Consider the following 23,636-nt stretch of genomic DNA (forward strand, 5'->3'; position numbering starts at 1 on the left):
TTCAGCTGAAATTCTTGCAGCTGTGAGAAGGACAAGCATCTGGTAGGTGTGAGGACCTACACCCAGTTTTGGAGCACTTCCACTGTCCTGCCTTCGGTGATTATGTCATATAGTCAACTAGAGGACACTTCCTCTTTAGGGAGAAGTGCTTGTGGCTAACTATAGTATCCATTTTAGTAATGATGCTATAAGTTGTATTTCATAGAGTCTGAATGAAAGATGAGGTAGAGACCTTTACCATGCAAATGAAAGCCTACCCATTTTTAATGCTTTGCTTTCCAAAGACATTCTTCACAGCTTCTCTTCTGATACTGTTACGAGATTTTTTTTTTTTTTTTAACAAAGTCTCAGATTCCTTAAGGAATCAAGAAAGGAGTAAAAATAGTTATTGGAAGTTGGTGAGCCAGGAGTACAGGTTGATGAGTAAGTTGGTAGGAACCTAGATATATACTAGAGGATGCTATCAACCAGAATGGAAACTAGTGACGAAAATACACTGAGAATTTCAAAAAATCTGTAACAAGAGGCACGCAATTGCTACAAACAAAAAATAAAATAAAATAACAACCTACCAATAACTGTTTGAGGAGATCAATGATAGACACACTTTTTCTTGAACTTTATACCACAAGGCATATACCAAATCATTGTATGCCTATGCATGAACACTTTTTATTTAGCAATTAAAGAAATAAAAGTGAAAAAGGATGAGCCTAATGATCTACTTCATTTTATAAGGGGAAAGGTTAACTGTACCTGGGACTGTTTCAATTATTAAAAACTTTTAACTAGAACATTTCAAATCCCCATTTAGTGGACTTTCCCATACATGCGAGTAGTGTCAGCTCCCTTCCAAAGTCAGTACTGGTATTTTATGGGTCACTTCCTAATTTCAACATTATAATCAATCTGTGGAAGTTGCAGAAGCAATTCTTTTTCCACTTATAAAATGCAAAGCTCCAAATTGCTTTTAATAATAAAAAAGTAAAACTGAAAATATGTGTAAAAGTTGACTCATCAAAACTTCATTCTCTCCCATCAACTCAAACATTAAACGTATTCTACTTTAGATTATTATAAGAATTAATATGGGAGAGGTATGATAGAGTTTTGTGGTAGAATGATAGCCTAGTGTTAAGCTGATTATGCTCAGGCTAATTATGCATTCATAATAAAATAGTGTTCTAGATAATAGTCCCACCATCATAACAGAAAGACCATAAAACAGTAGCGGTCAGGTTCAAAGTTCCAGGTATTTCTGATCACTTCTGAAAAAGTTTGAAATTGTCTAATCACAGAACACTCTTGGAGTAAGTTCAGTTTTCCTTTAGCCTTGCAAATCCAAATGAATCTTCTTTTAGCCTATCTTGTTTGAACCAATCAGGGACTGTATATTCTAAGCTGAAGATAATATGCTATTTCCCAATTCCAAATCCAGTTCATCATGTTCCAAATTTCCTCTCTAAATTATCCAGACATTTTCTCCTATAACTTTATAACCAAAGGCTTGTCAAATATTGTTGATGAGAACCGGAGGAGACAAAAACAGGAGAGGCAGTTTTAGTGACAGTGACCTTCAGAAAGAGCAGTTCTGATTTTTCCCTAAGCCAAAATCTAGATATGTCCTTGGTTTTGTCCTGACTGGAAGTCAGAAACGCTAGCGGTGCTTAGTTGTTCCGACTGCAGGTCTGCTGTCTTGCTATCAGTCTTCTGTGAGGCAACAAAGAGCACAGTTGTCTGGGAACTATCATGATGGTGTGAATAAAGCTAACACACGTGACAGCTGCTCCTGGATGGGGAAGTTGACTGACAAGCTCCTCTTACCCCTTGCCCAAGCCACTAAAGCTTCTCTAATGCATGCATGGGGACCTGGATGGCAATCTTTTCTTGAGACTCATGCTTGTTATGCTGGGGCTCTCCTTGCTTAACGTGAAACTCTCACTTGTGAGCCTACAATAGACTCCTAAATCCTCACCCTTCCTGTCAAGTTCATTCCTCATGTTCAAGATAAAAGCACCTGGACATCACTGGCTTTCTGGCTTCAGTGACTGTGGATTTTCTTAGACACTAGCCCACACCTTGAATGGCTTCTCAGTAACTTTTCAAGAGCTCTCACGCTCCCTCTGCACACCTGCAACTGTGTTAGTCATTTATAGTTTCTAGTGTATATCTTTAGGCTCATAATAGCTACCACATACCCTTTCATCCTCCCTGGTTTTGACTTAAGATGATGCCTCCTAAATTTATTTGTGCAGTCATAAAAAGCATCTTCATACGTGTTATCTTCTTTAATTGTCTTATGTTTGCAGAAAATTTTCAGTAATTGTGTACTAATTATTAAGATGTTTAGAATCTTAAATTAAAAAATACTAAGCACTTTTCTTTCAATGTATTTTTGTTATAACATTTCCGATATACCTTTAGATGTGGCATAAGTGTATATTTGCAGAAAATTTGAGAAGATGTAATAAAAACTTCAAATACACCACCTGCCTAATCACTGTAAGCATCCTCGCATTCACCCCTCATTTTACTCAGTGTTTACCATCAGCTCCCATCACTCATTGCCACTCAGATAGTAAGTCTAAGTGTTTGTTTTTTGTGTTTTGTATTTTAAAGGATTGCATGTATCACCAACACAGCGTGAAGCCAAGTACTATGTTTTAAAAGCTTTGAATATCAGAAATACCAGCTGAGCAAATGAGCAGAAAAAAAGGCAGAGATAATCTTATTTGTGGTATTTTTATCATTAGTGCCTTGCAACCTGTTTGTCAAAAAAAATATATATATATATATCTGTGGAATTCTCAATCAAAGCCACACTTGAGAGGGTAAAAAAGAATTGGCCCCTATACATTGAAAAAAAAAAAAAACAGAAAAGCTTCCCTTCGAACATAATTATTTCCAGATATTTTCTATTGCTCAATATTTAAACAGACAATGTATTCAAAAACACAAACAAAGTTCTATGAAATACTAATATCATGAAGGGACTAAACTAACTTCCTACGTAAAGAAAGTGTATTAATTGCTGTCTATTTAATTATTAAAGGCTTGTGGGGTGACACAGTACTGACTCAAATTGACTTTCATTGTGACATTGAATCAAAGCATGTAATAATTTGACTTCTTGTTAAAATTATTCATGATGCATATAAACACCCCAAGGTAGTATTAATGACATTGTTGTATTATTAAAGTGAATTTGAGAGGTTTGACTTCATTGAACTGACATCAGACAAATCTTAGTTCTCTCTGAAGAAAACAAGAGCTATCTGCTCAAAAATGAAAATACTAACAAATGTACTGCACTTTCAAATGAATTGGGGAAGGATAAGTAAGTAACTTAATGAAATGAAAGCATAGGTTAATATTTATGACTCAACAGCTTTAAAACTGATTAAGGAAAGTACTTAAATTCTCTTTGTAAAAAGCAAAACAAGTATTTATGGCATAAAATAAGGTTTTTGCCTATAACTTTCTGAGAGTTGTTTTTCTTACTGTTTAAATTTTATTTAGAAAATGATGTTTAATAAAATATTAGCATGTGAATGCAAAATAATTACGATGATAAATAAAGAACTTAACTAGTCTCATGCCAGGAGGTTTGTGTGAAAATTCATTTATATATTTGTTTATACATTTTGTACTTTCAAACAAAAGTTTCCAGTGATCCGAAACACAGTCCATACACATCACGATATATGTGGCACAGTTCTACTCTGTGACTGTTGCTAATCATCAATGTTGAAATCTTTAGACATTTGAACATAAATGTATCAAAAATATTATGCATATTTGACCAGTATATGGAATATGCTCAGTAATTAAACACAAAAACTAAAATCACAACTCAAATAAAGAAATGTAAGAGGAGACTTGACCACTGGAGTTTCAGAATACTTCTTCTTTTAATTTCTCCATATACTACCATAGACAGGGCTGCTACTCTCAGTAAATATCCAGGAAAAAGGCAGAAAAACTCTGGCCTCTGAAGAGATGATCTTTAACCTTTTTTTTAAAGTGCATATTCTGCTTAAACTCAAGGGAATCTCATATCATGCCCTGAAGAGGTACAGTTAGCCTTTAAGTGAAGAATTTCTGACTGAAAACCAAGGAAAAGCAATCAAACATATGTTCTGTTTCTTAGTGATGTTTACCCTTTGGCAAATCATTTACTTCTCCACCATTATTTTTACTGCATCTCTATTGCTCTTGGTGGATGGACATAAACTGATCAATTTAAAAAATATATGTGTGTGTATATCATACATATATATGATAGGCTGCATCAATATGACTTACCACAAATAAATGAACACTCCTACATGGATACTCAAAAATCTGGTTATTTCATTGCAAATATGTCTTTTGGGTCTAGTAATATGAGTGCTACTTCTGAGTCCCATGTCATAGTTACCAGACACTCATTGAGAGTATTATATCATGTTAACTCACAGGATGAGTTTTTATATTGTTGATTTGTCTTCTCTTTTAAGTATCAATTTAATCAAATGTTCTTCCAAGTGTGTCAGTTTTCTACTTGCTTTTTGTAAATACTTTAGATTCTATATCATTTATATGTTTTGCATATACTTTATATAAATTATTTTACAGAGGATCAAATGTAAAATAACTCTGAGAATGTCCTTTCATATTAGTTAAAGGCAGCCACATGTTTTTCTGAAGTAGATTGTGCACATTTTTACATTCCCATTTCTCTTACCCATTCCTTTTGTATCACAATGTTCTCTTTATATTATTTTTGCCAAACAACACTATTCATTTGCCTGACATTAACACAGTTTTAACATATGACCATCTCTCTGATTCTTGGGGAAATGATTGTAACATTATGTCTTTATTTTCTATTTTTCTTTCTTTTCTGCTTAGTGCTTTAATGTTATTTTGTCTTTTGTTTCATATTTTAAGACCATTTTTGTGGATGTATCCTTGTGCTGGATTTGATACCTAAGTCCTCCAGCTTTAATTTCCCTTTTCCCTAGTTGTTGTATTCCAGGGTGGTTACTTTGGCTTAGAACCTTCCCTATTGCACATGTGAGTTACAGGCACTGTGAAATATAGAAAACCCATAAAATTAGAATTAGATATCCTGACAAAATTTTATATTTGTATCCTCAAAATCTCAATGACTAGCTTTTTTCTAGTATTTTTCTCTTCAAAATCGACACAATAATGCCTTTCTCATGAAATTGTACATATTAAATTAGAAAATAGGGAAATTACATAGGTAAGTTCTTTGAAAACCCTCTTCCATATTGTATCTATTAGTACTGGCCTCCCTGAAGCTGAAGAATGAATAAATATGACCTCTGTATAAAATCGAGCTACTGCCCCAACTTAATGTGACAGACTTAGTTGACTTCCCATGGAAGCTCTTACCAGTTGGGAGGAATGGATAGGGGGTGGGCTGGAGGGGAGGGGAGGGGTAAGAGGAGGAGGAGTGGTGGGAGAAGAGTGAATGGAATGGAAAATAAAATTTAAAATAAAAACAAAACAAAAACAAAAGAGGCCCAAGAATATAACAAGGCAATAAATGAATAAATAAAATCAAGATCCTCCTCTATTCACCCATTGACTTCCAGCTTTCTAAAATCTGTTACCACCCGTGCTTTATTCTTGGTAAGTAGTCAGCTTTATGGCCTGTTATTTTCTCCTGCTATTTTAGTAGACATGGAGAACACACTGGAGGATCAGAGAAATCACCCCAAACCATATAGTGCATGCAGTCTATTGGAGAAAATAAATCAGTGCAAAAAAAAAAAAATCTTATCATTAGAAGTGTGCATATAGATATAGAAAACAAAAAGGAAAAGAGAGAAGGGGGAGGGAGGAAGAGAGAGAGAGAGAGAGAGAGAGAGAGAGAGAGAGAGAGAGAGAGAGAGAGAGAATCCTAAGCTGAGGAAATCTCTAGTTCTGATTTAAAGTGATGCTCAGGGAGTGACACAAATATGCTGCTGATAAGTTTTAAAGTTTTCATTGTTTTGGTTTGGCTTTTCTGTTTCCAGTAGTTAATTAGAGGAGATATATAATGTAATTTCCATCTCAAGGAGATAGATGCCCATCTTCTTAATGGTTGGAAATTAGACTGGAGAAAAACTAAGCCCACGTGAATAAATACTAGTAGATAAAGCTGACATTCAAGGCAGTGCAGTACTGCAGGGTCAGAAACTGTAGACATTTTCTACAGAACTGAGCAGGGCTGACCACCAGTGATAGATGGATGTTGAGATGAGGAAAGAAAAGAGAAAAATAGATTCCTGTGTGTGTAGCAGATTGAAATGACAAGGTAGATGGGAGGATTATGAAGAGCTGGCTGGAGATATTTCCTGTTGGAAATGGAGCTATGACGCTCCCAGAGTTGGAGTAGACAGAACAAAGAGTTGAGCCAAGTTCTGTTACCACCTTTTTTGCTGCATATTCTTTTTCTTTGGCACTGAACAGGGACATGAAGATCTTGAATTTTCTTTTCTTGTTGTTCTAACTGTTTTCTTTTTTTAAGATTATAATATATCATTTATCCTTCCTCTTTCCTGCCTCTAAACTCTCCAAAGACTCTCTTTCAAAGCATGACCTCCTTATTCATTAATTATTGGTAACAGTCATGATCTATATTACTTTATGTATGTTTTCAGGGCTGAATTTTCTCAATGTATGTAGCCTACAATATAACACCTTCTATTCTCTAACAGGGCAGTCAAATTTACTTATACAACTGATTTGTGTTTATTAATCTTAATCATACCTCTAATGGCAAAACCTAATAAATGTGATAAAAACAGATTTTATTTATTTCCTTCAATTTAGAAGAAGTGTCATCCATGTAAGTCTAACAGGTTCTGCATGTGGAGATATTGCTTGCACACAAAGGAACAAGCAAAACCCAGAAACTTGAAACCTTGTAACTTGTATTAAGCAAAATAATTTAATATAATTATGATAATGGTGATGATGATGATGGACAGAGTTAAATCAGTTGACTATAGATGATACAGAAGTACTCCTCATAAATCTATTTATGTTGGCAGAAATAAATCAGTTCTAATTCTTAAAGAGTCATAACCTATTTTTAAGTTAGAATTGATATTCTTATTAGCTTTCAAATGTGCCTTTCATGTTATTATTGCAATTGGTAAATAAGTAACTAGGACAAAAAGTAAGGATGAAAGCCTCATATCCTACAAGAACTGAGGCTCTGTTAAGGGCAATGCCTCATGCCAGGCTCCCTTGACCTCAGGCTTTTAATCAGCAAACCGCTTTTGCACCCACATCTACTGCTGCAGGACTTACTGGTTTAAAGGTGCTTTGTGCAGTCTTTCAAAGCAGATGCCTATATATGTTCTGTTTTGATATTTTCCTTTTCAGTTACCTGTTACTACCAGATTATAATATCTGATAACATTTAAAATGTTCTGAACTTATAATCCTTCTAAAGTAGCATTAAAATTACAATTACATGCCTAGGTGGGCATGTTGGTACATGATTTTAATCCTGTCAATCAAGAAGCAGAGGCAAGTGGGTCATTTTACAATTCTAGGCTAGTCTGGGCTACACTAAAGTATATGTGTGTGTGTGTGTGTATTTATATATATATATACAAGTATATATACACATATATATGTACATGTGTATGTATGTATATATTTATATATAAAGGATAGCGGCACCATTTGTATTTAAGATTAAATGAAATAAAAAAGTCACTTTGAGTATTATCAACAATATATGATAATATCAACTACTATATGATATTGGGTTATTTGTTATTTATTAGGTAGTTTATTTACTGTTTAGAATGAAGCAATTATAAGCCACAACTAAAATTCGAAAACTAAAAGGGAAGTAATGATGGCTCTACACTTTTGCAACCTATTGTGAGATCTATTTGGTCATGGGACTCTTTCTTTCCAAACACAATCTGGACAGTTCTAAAACTAAAACCTGGTTAAGTATCTTGTCTCAAAATAAAGTCTTTAACCATTAATACAATCAGGCTTATACTCCAAAATATAGCAATAAAGCTTTTCTGCAATTAGACTACAAACAGCTCCCCACAATTCAGGTAAAGGATATCTGCTTGTTAGCTGTTCCTAGGCTATACCGCCACTTGCCACTTGATGCTATGGTTATTCCATCTTCAAATAATCAAATAACTTTTTAATCTCAAAGTCTCCACATCAAGATACTACCAAAATTTAATTTGTCGTTCCAAACATATTCTCTATTTATTTCTACAGAAATTAATTTTTATATTTGCATAGCACAATATATACATGAAAGTACAGCTAAGTGAATACAATCTTAGGTAGAATGTCCGAATATCATCTCCATGAATTCTATAGTATTTTTTACTATGTTAACTTATAGAAATATTATTTAAAGTTTATAAGATAAGCCCTGAGCAAAATTCATATATAGCCTCATAAAACCATATTTAAAATCTAATTGAAATTTCTTTAAGGTTCAATTTACTTTATGTTGATTTTAGCAGTATAAAGTAATACTTATATGTCTCATGAAATTGTTCTGTATAAAACATTAAATTTTTCCAGGGCATTTCTTGCCATCAGCTCTTAATTCTTTAAATATTATTAACATATAGAAGTAAAAGTTCTGCAGTCTATATAAAGAATCCTGTACAGTACGTAATAAACAAAGAAAACAATTAAAATTAGAAAGGAAATACTCAAAGCCCAGAGCAAAAAGAAAAAAAAGAAAGAAAGAAAAGAAGTAGCATCAATGTCTTCCTCTTTATGAATTTCAAAAGCTCAAAGCAAAAAACATCCACAGAAGGCAAATCAATTTACTTAAAAAATATATATCTTGTTAAAAAATAATTTCAGGGGACATGCTATTGTTACTGACTGGCCATTCCTATCTGCTTTGCGCCGAATGATCCTATAGCTAAACCATTTTGATGGTCAATATTGTCTTAAACCTACCAGAGAGAGATGTTGATCATATTAAAACTATTACAAAGCAACAGATTTGTTTTCCTTTATTAAGCCCAATGCTGACCTCAACTCTATAGTCTACTATGATTTCACAGCACAATGGCTGCAAGAATTTCTCTGGGGAAGATGACTTTTCATTATAGTAACACTAGAGTGCTCAACATTATAGCAGATCGTGAAGAATTTAAGGAAGAAAAGGTTATAGCACAGAAATTCACTATAAGTATATATATTCCTTATACACAATTTAAAAATAAAAATACTCATGTTAGATGAAAGTGACTAGAATTAGTATTTCTGTTATTTATTCACCCCATTTAGTGTAAATATTTCTGCTTTTCACTACAAACCACAGTTGTTGAGTTGGGATGATGTGACAGGCTGTGGTCTCAATCTTTAATAATATGTAGAGGAAACATCACTTTTCAAAGTTATGAAAAATTCTTATTTCCAGAAACTACCTTATTTTGGGAATTACAAGGCATATCACGATATCAGCTTTTAAAAGTTTCTAAGATAAGAGATTGAAAAATGAAGTTTGCATGTTAATATGCCTGATTTGATGTATAAAAGTTTCCGACTTTTTTCTTAACAGGTATAACACAATAGCCCCCCTGTTTTGACAGATGAGTACCTCATCTTAGACTCTTTTGTAATTCCCTGATTATTTCTGGGTTTTCACAGATCTGCTTGTCACTTATATAACAAATGTTCCAGGAAGCAGAGTGAAATAAGATCAACTCTGCCTCAGACATTATGGGGAAGATTTAGAAACACCCATTATGAGCAGAGTTTCTTTTAAACCTTCATTTCCACCTTGCCAAATTTGTGTCTTCTTTCTCTCTGTTAAAGACATTTTCTTCGAAACCCTACTATTTCAACAAGTATTTTGTCTCTAATCCAGTGCTTCATTTGTGTCCTTCTGATTAGAGCTCTGACATCATCACAGTTTCACTCTGAATAATCATAGTATTTTTCACTGTGGGGTTTTCTTTCTTAGTTGTCTTTCTTTCCATACCCACTGGGCTGCCTCCTCCCCTTCCCTAGTATTTCCTGTCTCTCCAAAGGCAGACACACGGCCTTCGATTTCTGGCCACACTTCCATAGTTCATTCTTCTGACGCGTCTCTTTATTTTATTTTTGAAAACTCCGTCATGGCTGTTGTTAGGGAAATCAAATGTGACCTGTCGGTTTTCAGAGGAAAGCCGCTCTGTGAGCCTCATTTTGGAGGAGTTTCCTAGTGTCTCACATTGTTTCTTCTTTACTATTTTCAGCCACTAAGACAATGCGTCTTCCTATCCAACATCCCCCACCTTTCCTTAGTGACCTTTAACTTCCTGTTGTGACTGATAATACCTTCTTCCTGCCCCTTCTCTTTTAAATACATTAAACTCTTCATTATCCCTCAAGGCTGGATGCATTTTGCATATCGAGTGGCGGTTTATATGACTCACGGAGTTGATATTATCTCTCAGAGTAAAAGTCGTGTTCATCCTTTAAATTTTAGCCCAAATTCTTTTTTGTTAAAATTATATTAAACAACTGTCAAGGTGGTGTGGCCCATTTTGCAAGCCTTACAGCCCTCAATTTACAATCCTTATTTGTCACATTCTGTTAAGTATGGAATTATCTACTCTTTTCCCTTATTCTATAGGTTCCACAATGTCGGAGAAGTCACAAGAAAACACCATCTTCACGGGAATCAAGTTCTGTGTGAGTTGGCGTAACTGCTTATTCTCCTCAGTCCTTCCTGTTTGAAAGAGTGACTTCCACATACCAGAAACTCCTTAAATTCTGACCAAGGAGTCAACACAGCAGCTAGAGCAGTTCTTGCTAGGTAGTGCACACAACGAAGAGAGGTGCTAAAAATTCCAAGGGTAATATTTCAGTGATTGTCCCTGTCTTCAAATGAAAGCATAATTGGTGCCCATAAGGCCAGGATGCTAAATCACACATTTCAAACTGAGTCCAAATTTAGTTAGTGACCCATAAAATATAATCATATCAGTATCATTTTATTTTTGAAGAAAACAGCATTGCCTGACTAAATGTATTGATTTGACTTGATTACCAATTGTATTTAACTGTCAAATTCTGAAAACTCTAGGCTATAGTTAAATCATTTGAGTTGATGTCCCCAGATGTTGGAGTCAGCCAGAACACATGTAATCATTTCCTTTCCTAGGAAAATGATTATTTGATTCTATGTCTTCTGAAGTTTAAAATATTGAGTTCTGTAGATTCTAATCTGGTTCATGTTTCTTTTCCAACAAAAATTCTCAGCAAGTTAACTGGATTCAAATATAAGTTATCCAAATGTCTTCCTGTTTATATATTTCGACCTCTCTGATTACCAAATGAAATTTTTTATAGGCTTGCACTGATAATTCCATGTTAGTGTCTCAAATGTTTCTAAACTATGTCCAATGTAAGTATTTTCCGTGTAAATTCACCCCTTCTTCACCACTTTAGCAATCTGAATAATTGCCTACTGAGTCTCAGAAGTCACACTCATAAACTTAAACAATTTACTGAGTTTAAACTACCATCCTGCTTTAGGAAGGCTCTCTATACTGTCTGAAAGTTTTTATTTATTTTTAGGCGACACTGTTGAGACTGAATATAAAGTCTCATCTAATTAACTATTTACTAATTTCTATTAAAAGAAGCATTGATCACTTAGAGAAATGTGATGCTGAAATGTTTGCTGTACTGAGCTTTTATGTAGGTCACAAAAATTAAATAATAATTTGTTATAGCTCTCATGCAAGCACCACAACTTCTTAATCTTCTTCTGTGTTCATTCCTGTTACCTCTTCAATGACTAAACTATCTTTTTCCTTCCATCCTAGCTGTCTTCCTGTCTCCCAAGACATTGCCAGAAAACAAAACAAAACGAAACAGAAAATTCTCTAAAATGAAAGTCTGAACCGCTACCTCCTGATGATGCAGCGTTCCTCCATCATGCTCCACGTCACTGGGCTTCCAGCCAGCTCCCCAGTCTCACATCCGCCACTCCTCCTCCCACTTTCCTTCCCACCTGCTCCTAAAAGCAACTTTTCACACATTGCTTGATTTCATCTGTGTTTCTGAGAGTGTCCTGTCACCTCCCTTCCTCCAGCTTCACTCTGCCAGGTTAACAGAAGGATTTGCTCAAACGTCTTCTACTTCAGAAGCCTTCGTGGTCTTTAATCTGGATGGGATTTTCCTTCCAAAATTTCACTCTTCATGGAAAAACCAATCACATTACTCTGATATCATAGTTTATATGCCAAATTCTCTTCAATAGTGTAAGATTTTGAGGATTCAGTCTGGACCTTAACACATCTTCTTACCCATTAGCAGAGTTAGTTTTCATTAGCAGAATGAGTAAGCCAACGAATGAAAACCCCTCTCCATGCACCATTTCTCTATGTCAGACCAAACGTTGGGAAAAGTAGAGTTGTTGTGCACAGTAAGAAATGCACACAGTCCTAGTCTTCGGGAATAAATAGTACAGTATTGTCCATGACTGCATCTAGAACAATACGTGTCATTATCCCTTGGGAGTTTCATACAGTAATATGCTGTGTAATCCACAATCAAGTTGTAAAATTTGACTACTTAAATCTTCACATTAACAAGAAATAGAAGGTCTAATGGGACTAAAGGGACTGAGTTTTCAATTGTGTCTTAAAGAATGACAGTGTAGAATAGAAAGAGCTTTGGCCTAGAAAAGTTGTAAAACTGAAGGTACTATCTTTGTTGCTTCTATGATTTCTAGAGGATCTGTCTTCTTATAAAAGCAGGACTCCACATGGAAGCTTTCTTTTAAACTTAATGATTGATAGTGCCACTTTTATTAAATATCAGAAAACCTCTATGCTGGAGTTTTGTTATCAAAGTGAAGAAATGCAAAATTTCATGGGGGGAATTTTAGATCTATTTATTAAGCAAAATTATTTTATTTCTGATAAATTAACAGAGAAGATAAAATTTCTGGTGAATGCTTGCAGGTGAAAGTCATACTCTTAATTTCAAAAAAGTATACTGAATATTAATAAAAGATAATATTTTTAAAACCCTCAAAAAATAGATCTTTGCCTTTCCCCTGCTGTTTGCGAAGTATAATAATTCTAAAATAAGGGAGGCTTTCCTTTTAGATTAGAGAAGTAGTTGATCTCAATTTGTGAGTGGGTTCTTTAGAAAAGTAATATATATATATATACATATATAAAACATTCACAAAATGACATTGACTCTATCATCAGTCTTTCCACTATTCATAGAAGTGTTTAGAATAAGCAAAAATATAAGAGAATGAACCCTGCCTGTGTGATATCAGCTAGCTGCTGGATACTAGAAGCAGATAACATCATGGAGGAAAGGCGGTCCCTGAAACTTAGTTCACTGAACTACAGCACAGCTATACGAGTAAACAAACAAAGCCAAAGTGTAAAGTCCACAGTAGGCTGGATGTTTTCTATTTTTCCTACACAAGAGAAGATCATGTAAAGGCTGAAATCTCTAGAAGGCAGCCAAGAAATGTGGACTATTTATACTAACAAGGTGGAGGATAGGAATGGTATCAGAAAAATCTTACATGAGTGCAAAGTCCTTGCAAGTCTTGGCAAATAATAGAATTTCTAAAATGTCTCCTTTGAGGAAGTAATGTCTTTGAAATTTTGTACATGACTTTTTCCAAGCATTAAATATTCAATGGCTTCTTTTCCCTCTTCGTATAAAACAATAATTTTCAATTTCTTTTCTAAGAAAAAATTTATTGTTAATGAGTTTATAGCAGCATTCTTTTTATTAGCATCATAGATTGGCAAGTGGCTGCTAAGAGGATGGACTAGGTCATGACCTCTTCTTGCTGTGCAGAAGTGGATTTGCTTCTGCACCCCTGGGAAAGTTTCGGAAGAGGAAGCCGTCTTGTTATGAGTCAGAACTACAGAAACAAGAACACAGAACACTTGAGAATACAGATTTGTTGGCCTGACTAAAGTTCCCTGTTAGAGAAAATTTTGGAAGTAGGTTAGATACATGTTTCACTCCTATTCCTCTGGTTTAATAATCTACCCAAATCTGAATTTGGATTCTGTCCTTGCCTATGTGAACAATAGCCTTAACTCCACCTCTTGTTTCCAGTACAGCTTCCCTGACTAGTTATCTACGGCAAAGGGCATGTTAAAGACTTCCTAAACTGTCTTCTTTTTGGGTATAATTAACAAGACAGTGAAAACACAGTCATATTCAGGAAATTAGGGTAGGTGATTTGATAGGATAAGGATCAGTCTCACCAAAACTGAAAAATCAGAAAACAAAGGCAAGTTCTTTAAGATAACCTAGATGTACTTTGATTAGAGAGCCCACAAGAGAAATTCAAATACCAAATGAAACAGACAAGAAACAGTAACTTTCTGAAGTTTTTAAAATGTTCTTTAGGGAGAGGAAAGTCAATTATTGACACAATTAAGCTTGCACAATGGAATAAATTGTATTAAATGAAGACATTTGACATTTTTAGTCTCAGTTCTTTTTTTGTGAAATTTTAATAATTGCCTTGATCAAGGAGTCTATTGTAAAGTCTGCTTTTTTAAAATTTTGTTTTGTTTTTCTGTTCTTTTGAGACAGGCTTTCTCAGTATAGCCCTGACTGTCCCGGAACTAGCTCTGTAGATCAGGTTGGGCTCAAACTCCATATAGCTCTGCCTGTCCCTGTCTTCTAAGTGCTAAAATTAAAGGTGTGCACCGTCACTGCCTGGTTTGAGGTCTGTCTTAGTAGACCTCAAGTTAAGAAGGCAAGATTTCTATAAGTAGAAAAAGGATAGAATATCCGTATATTAGGACAACTTGTGGAAGTGTCCTCTAAAATGAGCTATGAGAACAAACTACAACCTAACAGCACCTAGAAGAGTAACTGGATACCTGGTACAGCTGGACTTCTCCCAATAAGGTCTTATATTCTGTGATGCGGACCCTGCCACTTCTAGAGCAGGTTGCCAATAAAATTGCAAAACAAAATTCTATTCTGATAGCTTCTCCTGACTTTGCATCAGTGAGTAATAAAAAAAAAAATCACATGTATTGTTTATCCTTGGAAAATTCAAAACTTACATCAGGCAGGCATGTGACTAGCAAGTGTTTATGAAGACATCGTTTATTTATTCAGGAACGGAACAAAATGACTGTCCTCTAGATAATGTTTACAAATCATTTGAGATGAAAAAAACCTTATTTTTAACATTAAAGCCATTTATAAGACGTCTAATGGATAGAATCCAAAGGTAAATACTTCTTTGAAGAAATCAAAGTGTGACTAGTATTGTGAAACATAAATCTAAATTTGCTTCAAAAGCTCTTGAAAGAGATTTATTATTAGCAAATCTATATGTGGCTCACCTTTACAATAAAACCAGCACTGTGTGTACTTTATTGGCCTTTGATATAAGTAATTTTATACTAAAATATTAATCAATGAAAAGAAAATGATGTATTTTGGTCAATTTCTTGTTATTCTTCATAAAATGGCTTATTGAGAATAATACTAATATTTACTGCTCTTACAAAGCAGATTTGCTATTAAACTTGTACTAGCTTGTTTTGCATGGCTAATTGCTTATCTGTCTGTCATCTTTTTATGCATCCCCTCACTTGTTTACCTGTATTATTTGGTAAGTTCTGAAAGGGAAAATATATTAAATATATTAAACAAATGCAGAAGGAAGGTACAAAATGCAGTTCAAAATAAAAAGAACTTAAGTACATTCTTTAAGAATTTTTTAAAGCATGGTAAACAAAACTAAAATAGCTTATTTCTCCTGGAGGTTTTATTAACATAAAATCCTTAAAGCTATCGTCAACTGCCATATAATACATCACACCTTCAATTAGCTGCTGAATCCTTTCAAGTAGTTTTGTTAAAATAATGGGCAATGCATACTCACGTCTCTATTTGCTATTAAGCTGATGGCAGCAAAAACACAAAACTATCAGAAGTACATTGGATGGATGAAAAAAATTAACTCCACCAAAGTGGAGAAAAAACTATCATTTAAATTAAGACAAAAATCTCAAGAAGTCTAAGTCATCTCAGAAAGGAAATCATTATTATCATTGAAAGTATAAAGAATGTTTTTTGAAATTTCTTTTCATTTATGAGTTTGAAATAATATAATTAAGAAATAAAATGTTATTTTTCTAAGGATACATCCCTTAAACAAGAAAATAATCCAACGAAAAGTACACAAGAAAATAGAATAGAATATGATGATGATTTTTAACTCGAGTCACGTAAAGTAGTATCATAAATTTTGTAAGACAAAGAAGTAAATAAGTTGTTTTTAGGTAATTTCTATTCTAGTTTTCTTTAGACATTATTGGGTGTCCTGAAAATTAGGATTTAATATTTGAACTCTTCATGAGATCGTTATTTGGACATGGCTGTCGTCATCAGTAAAGAAAGCTGTCTTTTCCCCACGTGTTCACTCAAGTATTTGTGGCACTGCCTGTCATGATGCTTTTCAAATAAATTAGCGGAATATATTGACCAAGAAAACAACAATATACTTGTCCAGCATTCCCAATTTCTTCTGAATAAAGTGTTCATCATGTAAACTGTATGAAACACAGATGAAAAGGACGGCTCTGAAGGCATATTTTTGATGTCCTATATAGTTTTCCTTCAAGTTCTGCCTTCATTGTTTATGACTGGCATGCATTAAAAGTACATACATTCATTAGTGTGAGCAGTACGACTTAGCTATTGGTAAGTGCTATGAAAATAAATGTATAAGGTTAAATGGATAATACTTAATTAAATAAAGTGAGTGTCTCATGCTCAATCAGTACATACCAGGTTCTCTGATTTCTTCCCCTAGCTCAGCAAACATCAACTCAGGTATTAACTTATTTATTAACAGTTTTTTGATACTTCATCAAATCAATCAACATGAATCAAAATGGCCACAGAAACAAATTTCTTCCATTTATAGGAAAAGTTTTTATAAAAATATACCTCTTCTGCTCATATATATTCCTATTATTAAACTTTAGCCTCTTAAACAAGTTGATAAATTCTAGTAACCTTTACTTTCTTATGTAAGATAAAAGGAGAATGTTCTTCAAAGATATTTCAGGTCAAATTCTCTTATATTGTAATAAAGTTTCTATTATATATGCTTAGTAGTAAAAACATAGTAAATTCTAATTCTGTTCTCTGAATCTAAATAGCTGGAAAGAAAAACAGACATACATATACATCAGAGAGACAGGCAGATAAGGTAGATTGAGAAGAGAGAGAGATCTCAGCTATACTAGTTACATATGATTATTTGCAGTCAGCATCCAGGGCCACTTATTATATTTTTAAACATTTTTTATATTAAAATAGATATTTACTAAAATAACGAATAAGAGAAATGAATAGATGAACAAATAAAGGAAATATTAGAGCTAAACTTATTATCTTTTAAAAACAAGTCAGTGTTCTCTCCTGCATAAATCACAGATCTCCAGTCTGCCTACAGATCATGAAGTTTTCCTGTGAATTTCATAGCAATGTGTACAAATGACTTTCTTTACAAGAGACATTACTATTAGCAACCTCACTCTTGTCATAGCAATTGTTTCATGAGTAATGGCCATTGAAATATATGAGTACTTGGACCTTCTTTTAAGAATGAAAGTCATAGTCCTAAGACATTATTTTTTGATATAGAAGGTGAAGGCAGTATTTTAATATAATTTATATTTTCAGGCATGATTAGCTAGACATTTCATTTTCTATATGAGAAAATATACCAAATACACTATTGTTATGGATTAAGAAAGGAATAGAGTTAATGTTTGCAGTTGTTCCTGGGTTTTTTGTTATGCTTATTGTTAATAAATACCTTACAAATATATCACAACCTATATGAACTTTATTTAGTGTTTATCACCTTGAAAACTATATTCCCAGTGTTACCTCTTGAACTCCTTAGTCACCACACACACAAATGGGTCAGTTTTGTGCTGTGTACTCGTATAATGAAATCCAGTAGTAAAATGTGCCTCAAATGTTTATATAAATTGTTGAGACATAGTCTACCATCACCATTTAAGTCTCCTCAGGTAATCATCCTTGGTTCTAGGAAGTGTGCATACTAAGGGAATATTCTATTTGCTTCTAATGAGAAGTTTTAAGACAGTGTTGTTTCTCCACCCAGCCTGCTGTTATGGTGAATACGTAGAAATAGCCATTCATCTAAACCTTATTATTTAAACCAGGATTTATGTGAGCTCATCCTTAAATACAATAACATTTTGGGGGATGAGCAATTATTTCTTGTTCTGTGCTGAATATGCATTTCCTTTGGTTTTGAATGTATCTAAATAAGTAGGCATAGACATTTTGACAGGTAGGCGAATGCATGTTTATATTGAAGTTTCATTATGATTTGAAAAATCCCTAAATACTGCATTGCAGACAAAAACTTATTTTGCAAGAACCACCACTAATGACCTAGAAGCTACATGCCCTTAAGTGTTCTCTCACTAGAAGGATCTATGATAGCATATCTTAAACAGACATAAATATTGTTGATATCTTGAAAACCAATATTTAAGTAATTTAATTAGCATATATTTATAAAAGTTGATTTATGGACAATTCTTTTCAATGTATATAAAACAACATTGAAATCTCTACATTGTCTTACACAGGAGAGTATTTTAGTTGTCTATGAAGGAATCATTAGCAAATGTCTTATAGTATCTGAAATAACTAAAACATCAAAATTAGTATGAAGTTATATGAAAGGTACTGAAAATAATCATTTAGAAGTGTAATCCATACATAATACCTTATATTTCTTTTTTCATCTATATCAATGTAAACAAATTTATGTTTATTTGATGTCTATGAGAACATATAAATGTAAATTCAGAGCAGTCAAATCTCTCTCAAGGATTATTGCATTCTTGAACATGTATTTTGAAAGTATAATCAACGTTAAAAATAAGCCAGCATGGATAAGAAATATAAAATCCGTATCAAGTTCTTTAATCTAAAATTGTTTTCCAATTTTAACAATATATAATGATAGGATAATGTTCCTAATTATTAAGCTGGTGCATGCCAAATATTCCTTGTTAGTCAAACCCAAATTAGACTAGGTTAGGAAATATCTGTAAAATCAGACCTAGTGTGAAGAGACAAGTTCCCATTTTAAGAAGGTCCATGGGCATTATCTGTTGTGTCTGTGATAAGGAAAAGCTTTGCAATTGAGGATCACCGTGGGTTTCACACTTTTCTCTGATAGATTATCAACAGTCTAGTCCACTGTGACAAACAGCTGTGCTAGTAACGATAGGCTTATGCAGATGGCTTAAGCTTTACACGTGGGAAGCACTGGAAGGCATCACTCACCTTGCTCAAGTGGTTGACTTTTAGTTGAAGTAGTTTTCATCTTGAGTGCCTCCCTAACAGACATGTCACAGCAGGAGCCTTTGTTAGTGTCTTGGTCACTGTCAGCCTGATCACTGTCCCCGTGCCCACTGTCTCTCAGGCTGGCTCTTTCTGGGTCCTTAAACGTGGAGCTACTGAAATACATATAAAGAAAAAGAGGAGAGAGTGTTGTCTCGACCAGTTTAAACCTGCAGTGTAGTCTTTTGCAAAGCAATTTTGACACAAATGCAAATGGGGAAGCCGAGAAAGTTATTTAATAGGCCTTACCTTTGAACAAACTGCTGCCTGCTGCCCATGTAATTGGGCTCTGCGGGAAAATTGTCTGTCTGTGAACGAGAAGGAAAAAAAATACGTATAGTTGTACACTGGACAAATCTCCTGCAGAGCAACAAGATTTCCTAGTGGAAAAATGATTAATAATTCAAAAATTCCCTTAATCTTCAGATTTGTACATTTTAATTAAATTGGAAATTGCTGACATGTAATTATGTATTCAGAACAATTAAATGATTCCGGTCCACAAATTACCTGGTAAAGTAAACAATGAACCTGTCATAACTGGCATTATCCATTAGTACCAGGATGGATAACACTATCTATGTTGTTTCATTACACAGATATTAAGATTGAATATTTGTGGGAGGAGTGGAAAAATGACCTAATTTCTCCATATTAAAAGTGTGCATTATTTAATAACACTCATTTTTATACATAATTGCATCATCTGCTGGGAGTCTATGCCCTTCCTGGTATAATATCATGTAAAGTCATCTGTTCCATTAAAAGATAGATGGCCTTTCCTCAAAATTTTACTCGGAACAGATACAGCATGTCATGAATGGCTGAATTCATTTTTAATTCACTCTTAAACTACATCCCAACTACAAAACTTAGATGCAAACAATCGATTGAGAATGGCTAGCACTTTCTCAGTCTTTAAGACCGGGTGAAATAAAAAATGTTTAAAGTTACTTAAGTGTTAAGGGTAAAGACATTGAAAAGCCTGTCTTGTCGTTTTTTTTACTGCTTCCAAACTGACATGGAGGTCTGCCAACAAGAACTGAATTCTCCTTGTATCTTGGAACAGAGTCTTTTGGGAGAAATAGACTGGATCTTTCATAGATTTCCCGATACTGTACATTCACACGCGTTACTTCTTCGCGCAGCTGACTTAGTGACAATGCTTCTCCTGTTTTCTACATTCCTTCATATCACACAGTTAGGTGCTGGGGCAGCGAAGGGTTAGTACAAGACCGTCCAGCATACAAGTATCAGACATGCGGAGCATGCAACCCATGAAAGAAGAGGGCCAAGGTAAGGCTCAGTGCAGTGAAATATACGATTTCTTTATCAATAAACCTACTTAAAAAGAGTAGGAAATCTTCATTTACCTTTGTTTTTGTTTTGCTTACTATGCAACAATTGAACTTATTTTTTTATAGGAAGTGTTACTGGGAAAAATAAAAAGGGTTGAGGAAAATTGATGGAAATATTTTAAAGTTTGTCTGCCTATAATGAGATTATTAAAAGAGACTCACAATTTTTCTCATCTGTAACCATCTTATTTTGATGATTCTCACAGTGACCTTTATAAGCTACATGCAAGATTAGGTGAACTGGGTAGATTCATGTTTCACTCTAACTGGGCTTAGAGAACAATCAGAGGCCTGTAGTTGTCACCAACATGTACCTGAATCTGGATTCAGTGGAGCATCTTCACTTTACTCCCATAATGACAAACTAACAACTTCTAGGAAACTTTTCCTCCCAGTAAAATAAATATGGTTAAACTAAAGAGATGGCACAATATTTGCAAATGTACTGGCTAATTCTAAGAGTATCCACAAACTTGAGAATAGTATAAACTTCATAAAATAGAGTTTGTTATTTAAGATGGTGAAAATCTGTATCCAGTTAATTATTGCTGCCAGAAAAAAAAGGAGATATAATAATTTCAAAAGGCTTCAGAATGACAGAGTCCAGTATGTTAAGAATAAAGGAAAAGAGTAAAGTAAAATTGGAAGTTAGTTAGAAAATACAAGTGTCACTCTAAATAGCATTATGACTCCAATGGTTTTAATTAGGTGAAACTAAAGTGTGATTCCTGTTTAGTGATTCATAGGATAAAGACAGAAAACTTTTCTTCTCTCATCTTAAGGACAGCTTCTGAAAATCCATTCTCCCTTTGAATAAAGGATTATAAAAAATTGTGTGTTCATAAATGCATGCATTGGTGCGTGTGAACACAACTCATCTGTACTATTACCTACAAAAGTTTAGAGGAAGGAGGAGAAACAAAAGGAAGGGAGAGAAAATATGATTTGGTGAGGGAAAGAACAAGATAAAAAGAAAAAGCAGAGGGGACAAACTGGAGAAAACTGGAGAAAAGGAAATGAGAAAGAAAAGTATGTAGGAAGGAGGCAAAGGAGAGAGGAAGGGAAAGAAAGAAAAGAAAAGACAGAGAATGCATTGCTTATAATTCCAGAGCTTTAAAAGCTGCAAAATTAGAAGCTTACAATTTTATCAGAAAAAAAGTGCAAATGTTTAGGAATGATGTCTACTTATTCATTAAAGTAACTTGGGAAGGAAGAGACTGTATTAGTTTCTGTATAATTAGCACAGAGTAGTCTTTTGGCTTTTATACAAACATACAACTAATTCACTCTAAAAGAACACACAGGTTTAATATAGACTGTAAATGCTTGGGGGTGACTGAAAATTCATTTAAAATCGTCTGCCTATAAAACAAAAGTATTTTCCTGTGAAAGAAAAAAAAATTAAGTCAGAAGTATCATCATCATTAACTTTAGACAGAGACTCTCTTCCATATAAAGGACTTTAAAATTTGCGTTCCAGTTTATACAGGAATGGTTCTAAGCTTTTAAATCTTAGAAGAGATGAAAATGAGCTCAGGCCTTTAACTTTACAGCTCTCGAACTCTCCGCAGAGCCCGTCAGTATTGTGTCATAACAAAACAGATCTGAAGTTAAAAAAAAAAAAAAAAAACTGAATATGACTTGCATTTTTTTCTTTTCGTATGGCTATTTTTAGTTTTTGTAACAATAATACTTTACATTTAGAATATATAAACAAATCAATACACCTAAGAAATCAAACACTTAGACTGATTAAATGTGGCAGAATATAATATTCATGTACTCACCAAAGTACATGGCATCAACAAATCATGTTTATAAAACGTGCTATGCCTAAGTTAAACAACCTTCTAAGGCATGTTTATCCTAGCTTCATTAAGAAGCAGAAATCCTAAATGAAAAACAAAACAAAGAAGCCTGAAAAGTGTATACAGGAAAACTTAATCATGTTGGCCGAAATGAGTAAAATTTTATTGTGAAAGAAAATATGTCATCCATCTTAGACGTGAACTTCAAGTTGATCACAAAAGCGGGGAGAAAAAATTTTATGTTACTATCATAAATGGAAATTCTGAAAACATCAAATAATCAACATCAATTATAAAATTTCTCAGTAAGTGTGAAAATGTTCCTCACTTGCGTTAATTGGGAATCATGACTGTCTAATATATTAATAAATTAATAAAATCTAATGAATATATGAATCAACATCTATATAATTATATCATAATTAATATGAATGTAAAAAAATCAATATATTGCAATAACAGAGCAGATATATTATATGTTGTGTTCTTAACACGAATATAACATATGAATATACCTTATACTTTATAGTCGCATACATATAAAATGATGTGAAAGCTTTTCTCCCAGGCAATAAGATTAACTTTCACATCTCCTGGTTATCACTGAACTGAAATACCTACCAAATTCAGTAAGGCATGTAACATAAATAAAGATCATTCAAGAAAAGATAAAATGTTTTCAGGCAATATTATTGTATTTATGTTTAGCTAAGATGGAGTAAAACATTAGACAAACTGAACTCCCTGAAGTTAATAAATGACTTGTGCCTGGTGACTTTATTCTAGAATGTCATAAAAAACTGATCATTTTTTTTTTGGTTTTATAATGGATTATTCACAACCAATTTCACAAACAAAATGATCTTTTAGCACCCTATGATATATACTAACAAAATACATATTTAAAGTATTTGTTTGATACACGTATGTGGAGCATTAAAAAAAAAGTGATAATATGGTCTCAGAATTAGATGGACAGACGAGGCGCGTCTGCAATAGGAACCCTCCTCGTTTACTTATTTTATATAACGTAGATGAGTGTTTT

At 33.7% G+C, this 23,636-nt stretch overlaps 1 protein-coding gene across 3 annotated transcripts in view; it reads right to left on the reverse strand.

The window, feature by feature from the left end:
- Pcdh17 (protocadherin 17) overlaps positions 1-23,636 on the reverse strand; it is a 90,524-nt gene that overhangs the window by 36,222 nt on the left and 30,666 nt on the right. For all 3 annotated transcript variants that reach the window (XM_057786087.1, XM_057786086.1, XM_057786085.1), the window contains exons 2-3: positions 19,675-19,733; positions 19,369-19,541 (exon numbers count right to left, since the gene is read on the reverse strand). In XM_057786087.1, the coding sequence (XP_057642070.1) occupies positions 19,369-19,541; positions 19,675-19,733 (232 nt within the window). The remainder of the gene's footprint in view (positions 1-19,368; positions 19,542-19,674; positions 19,734-23,636) is intronic.

Source organism: Chionomys nivalis, chromosome 12 (assembly GCF_950005125.1).
Source record: "Chionomys nivalis chromosome 12, mChiNiv1.1, whole genome shotgun sequence".
Lineage (NCBI taxonomy): Eukaryota > Metazoa > Chordata > Mammalia > Rodentia > Cricetidae > Chionomys > Chionomys nivalis.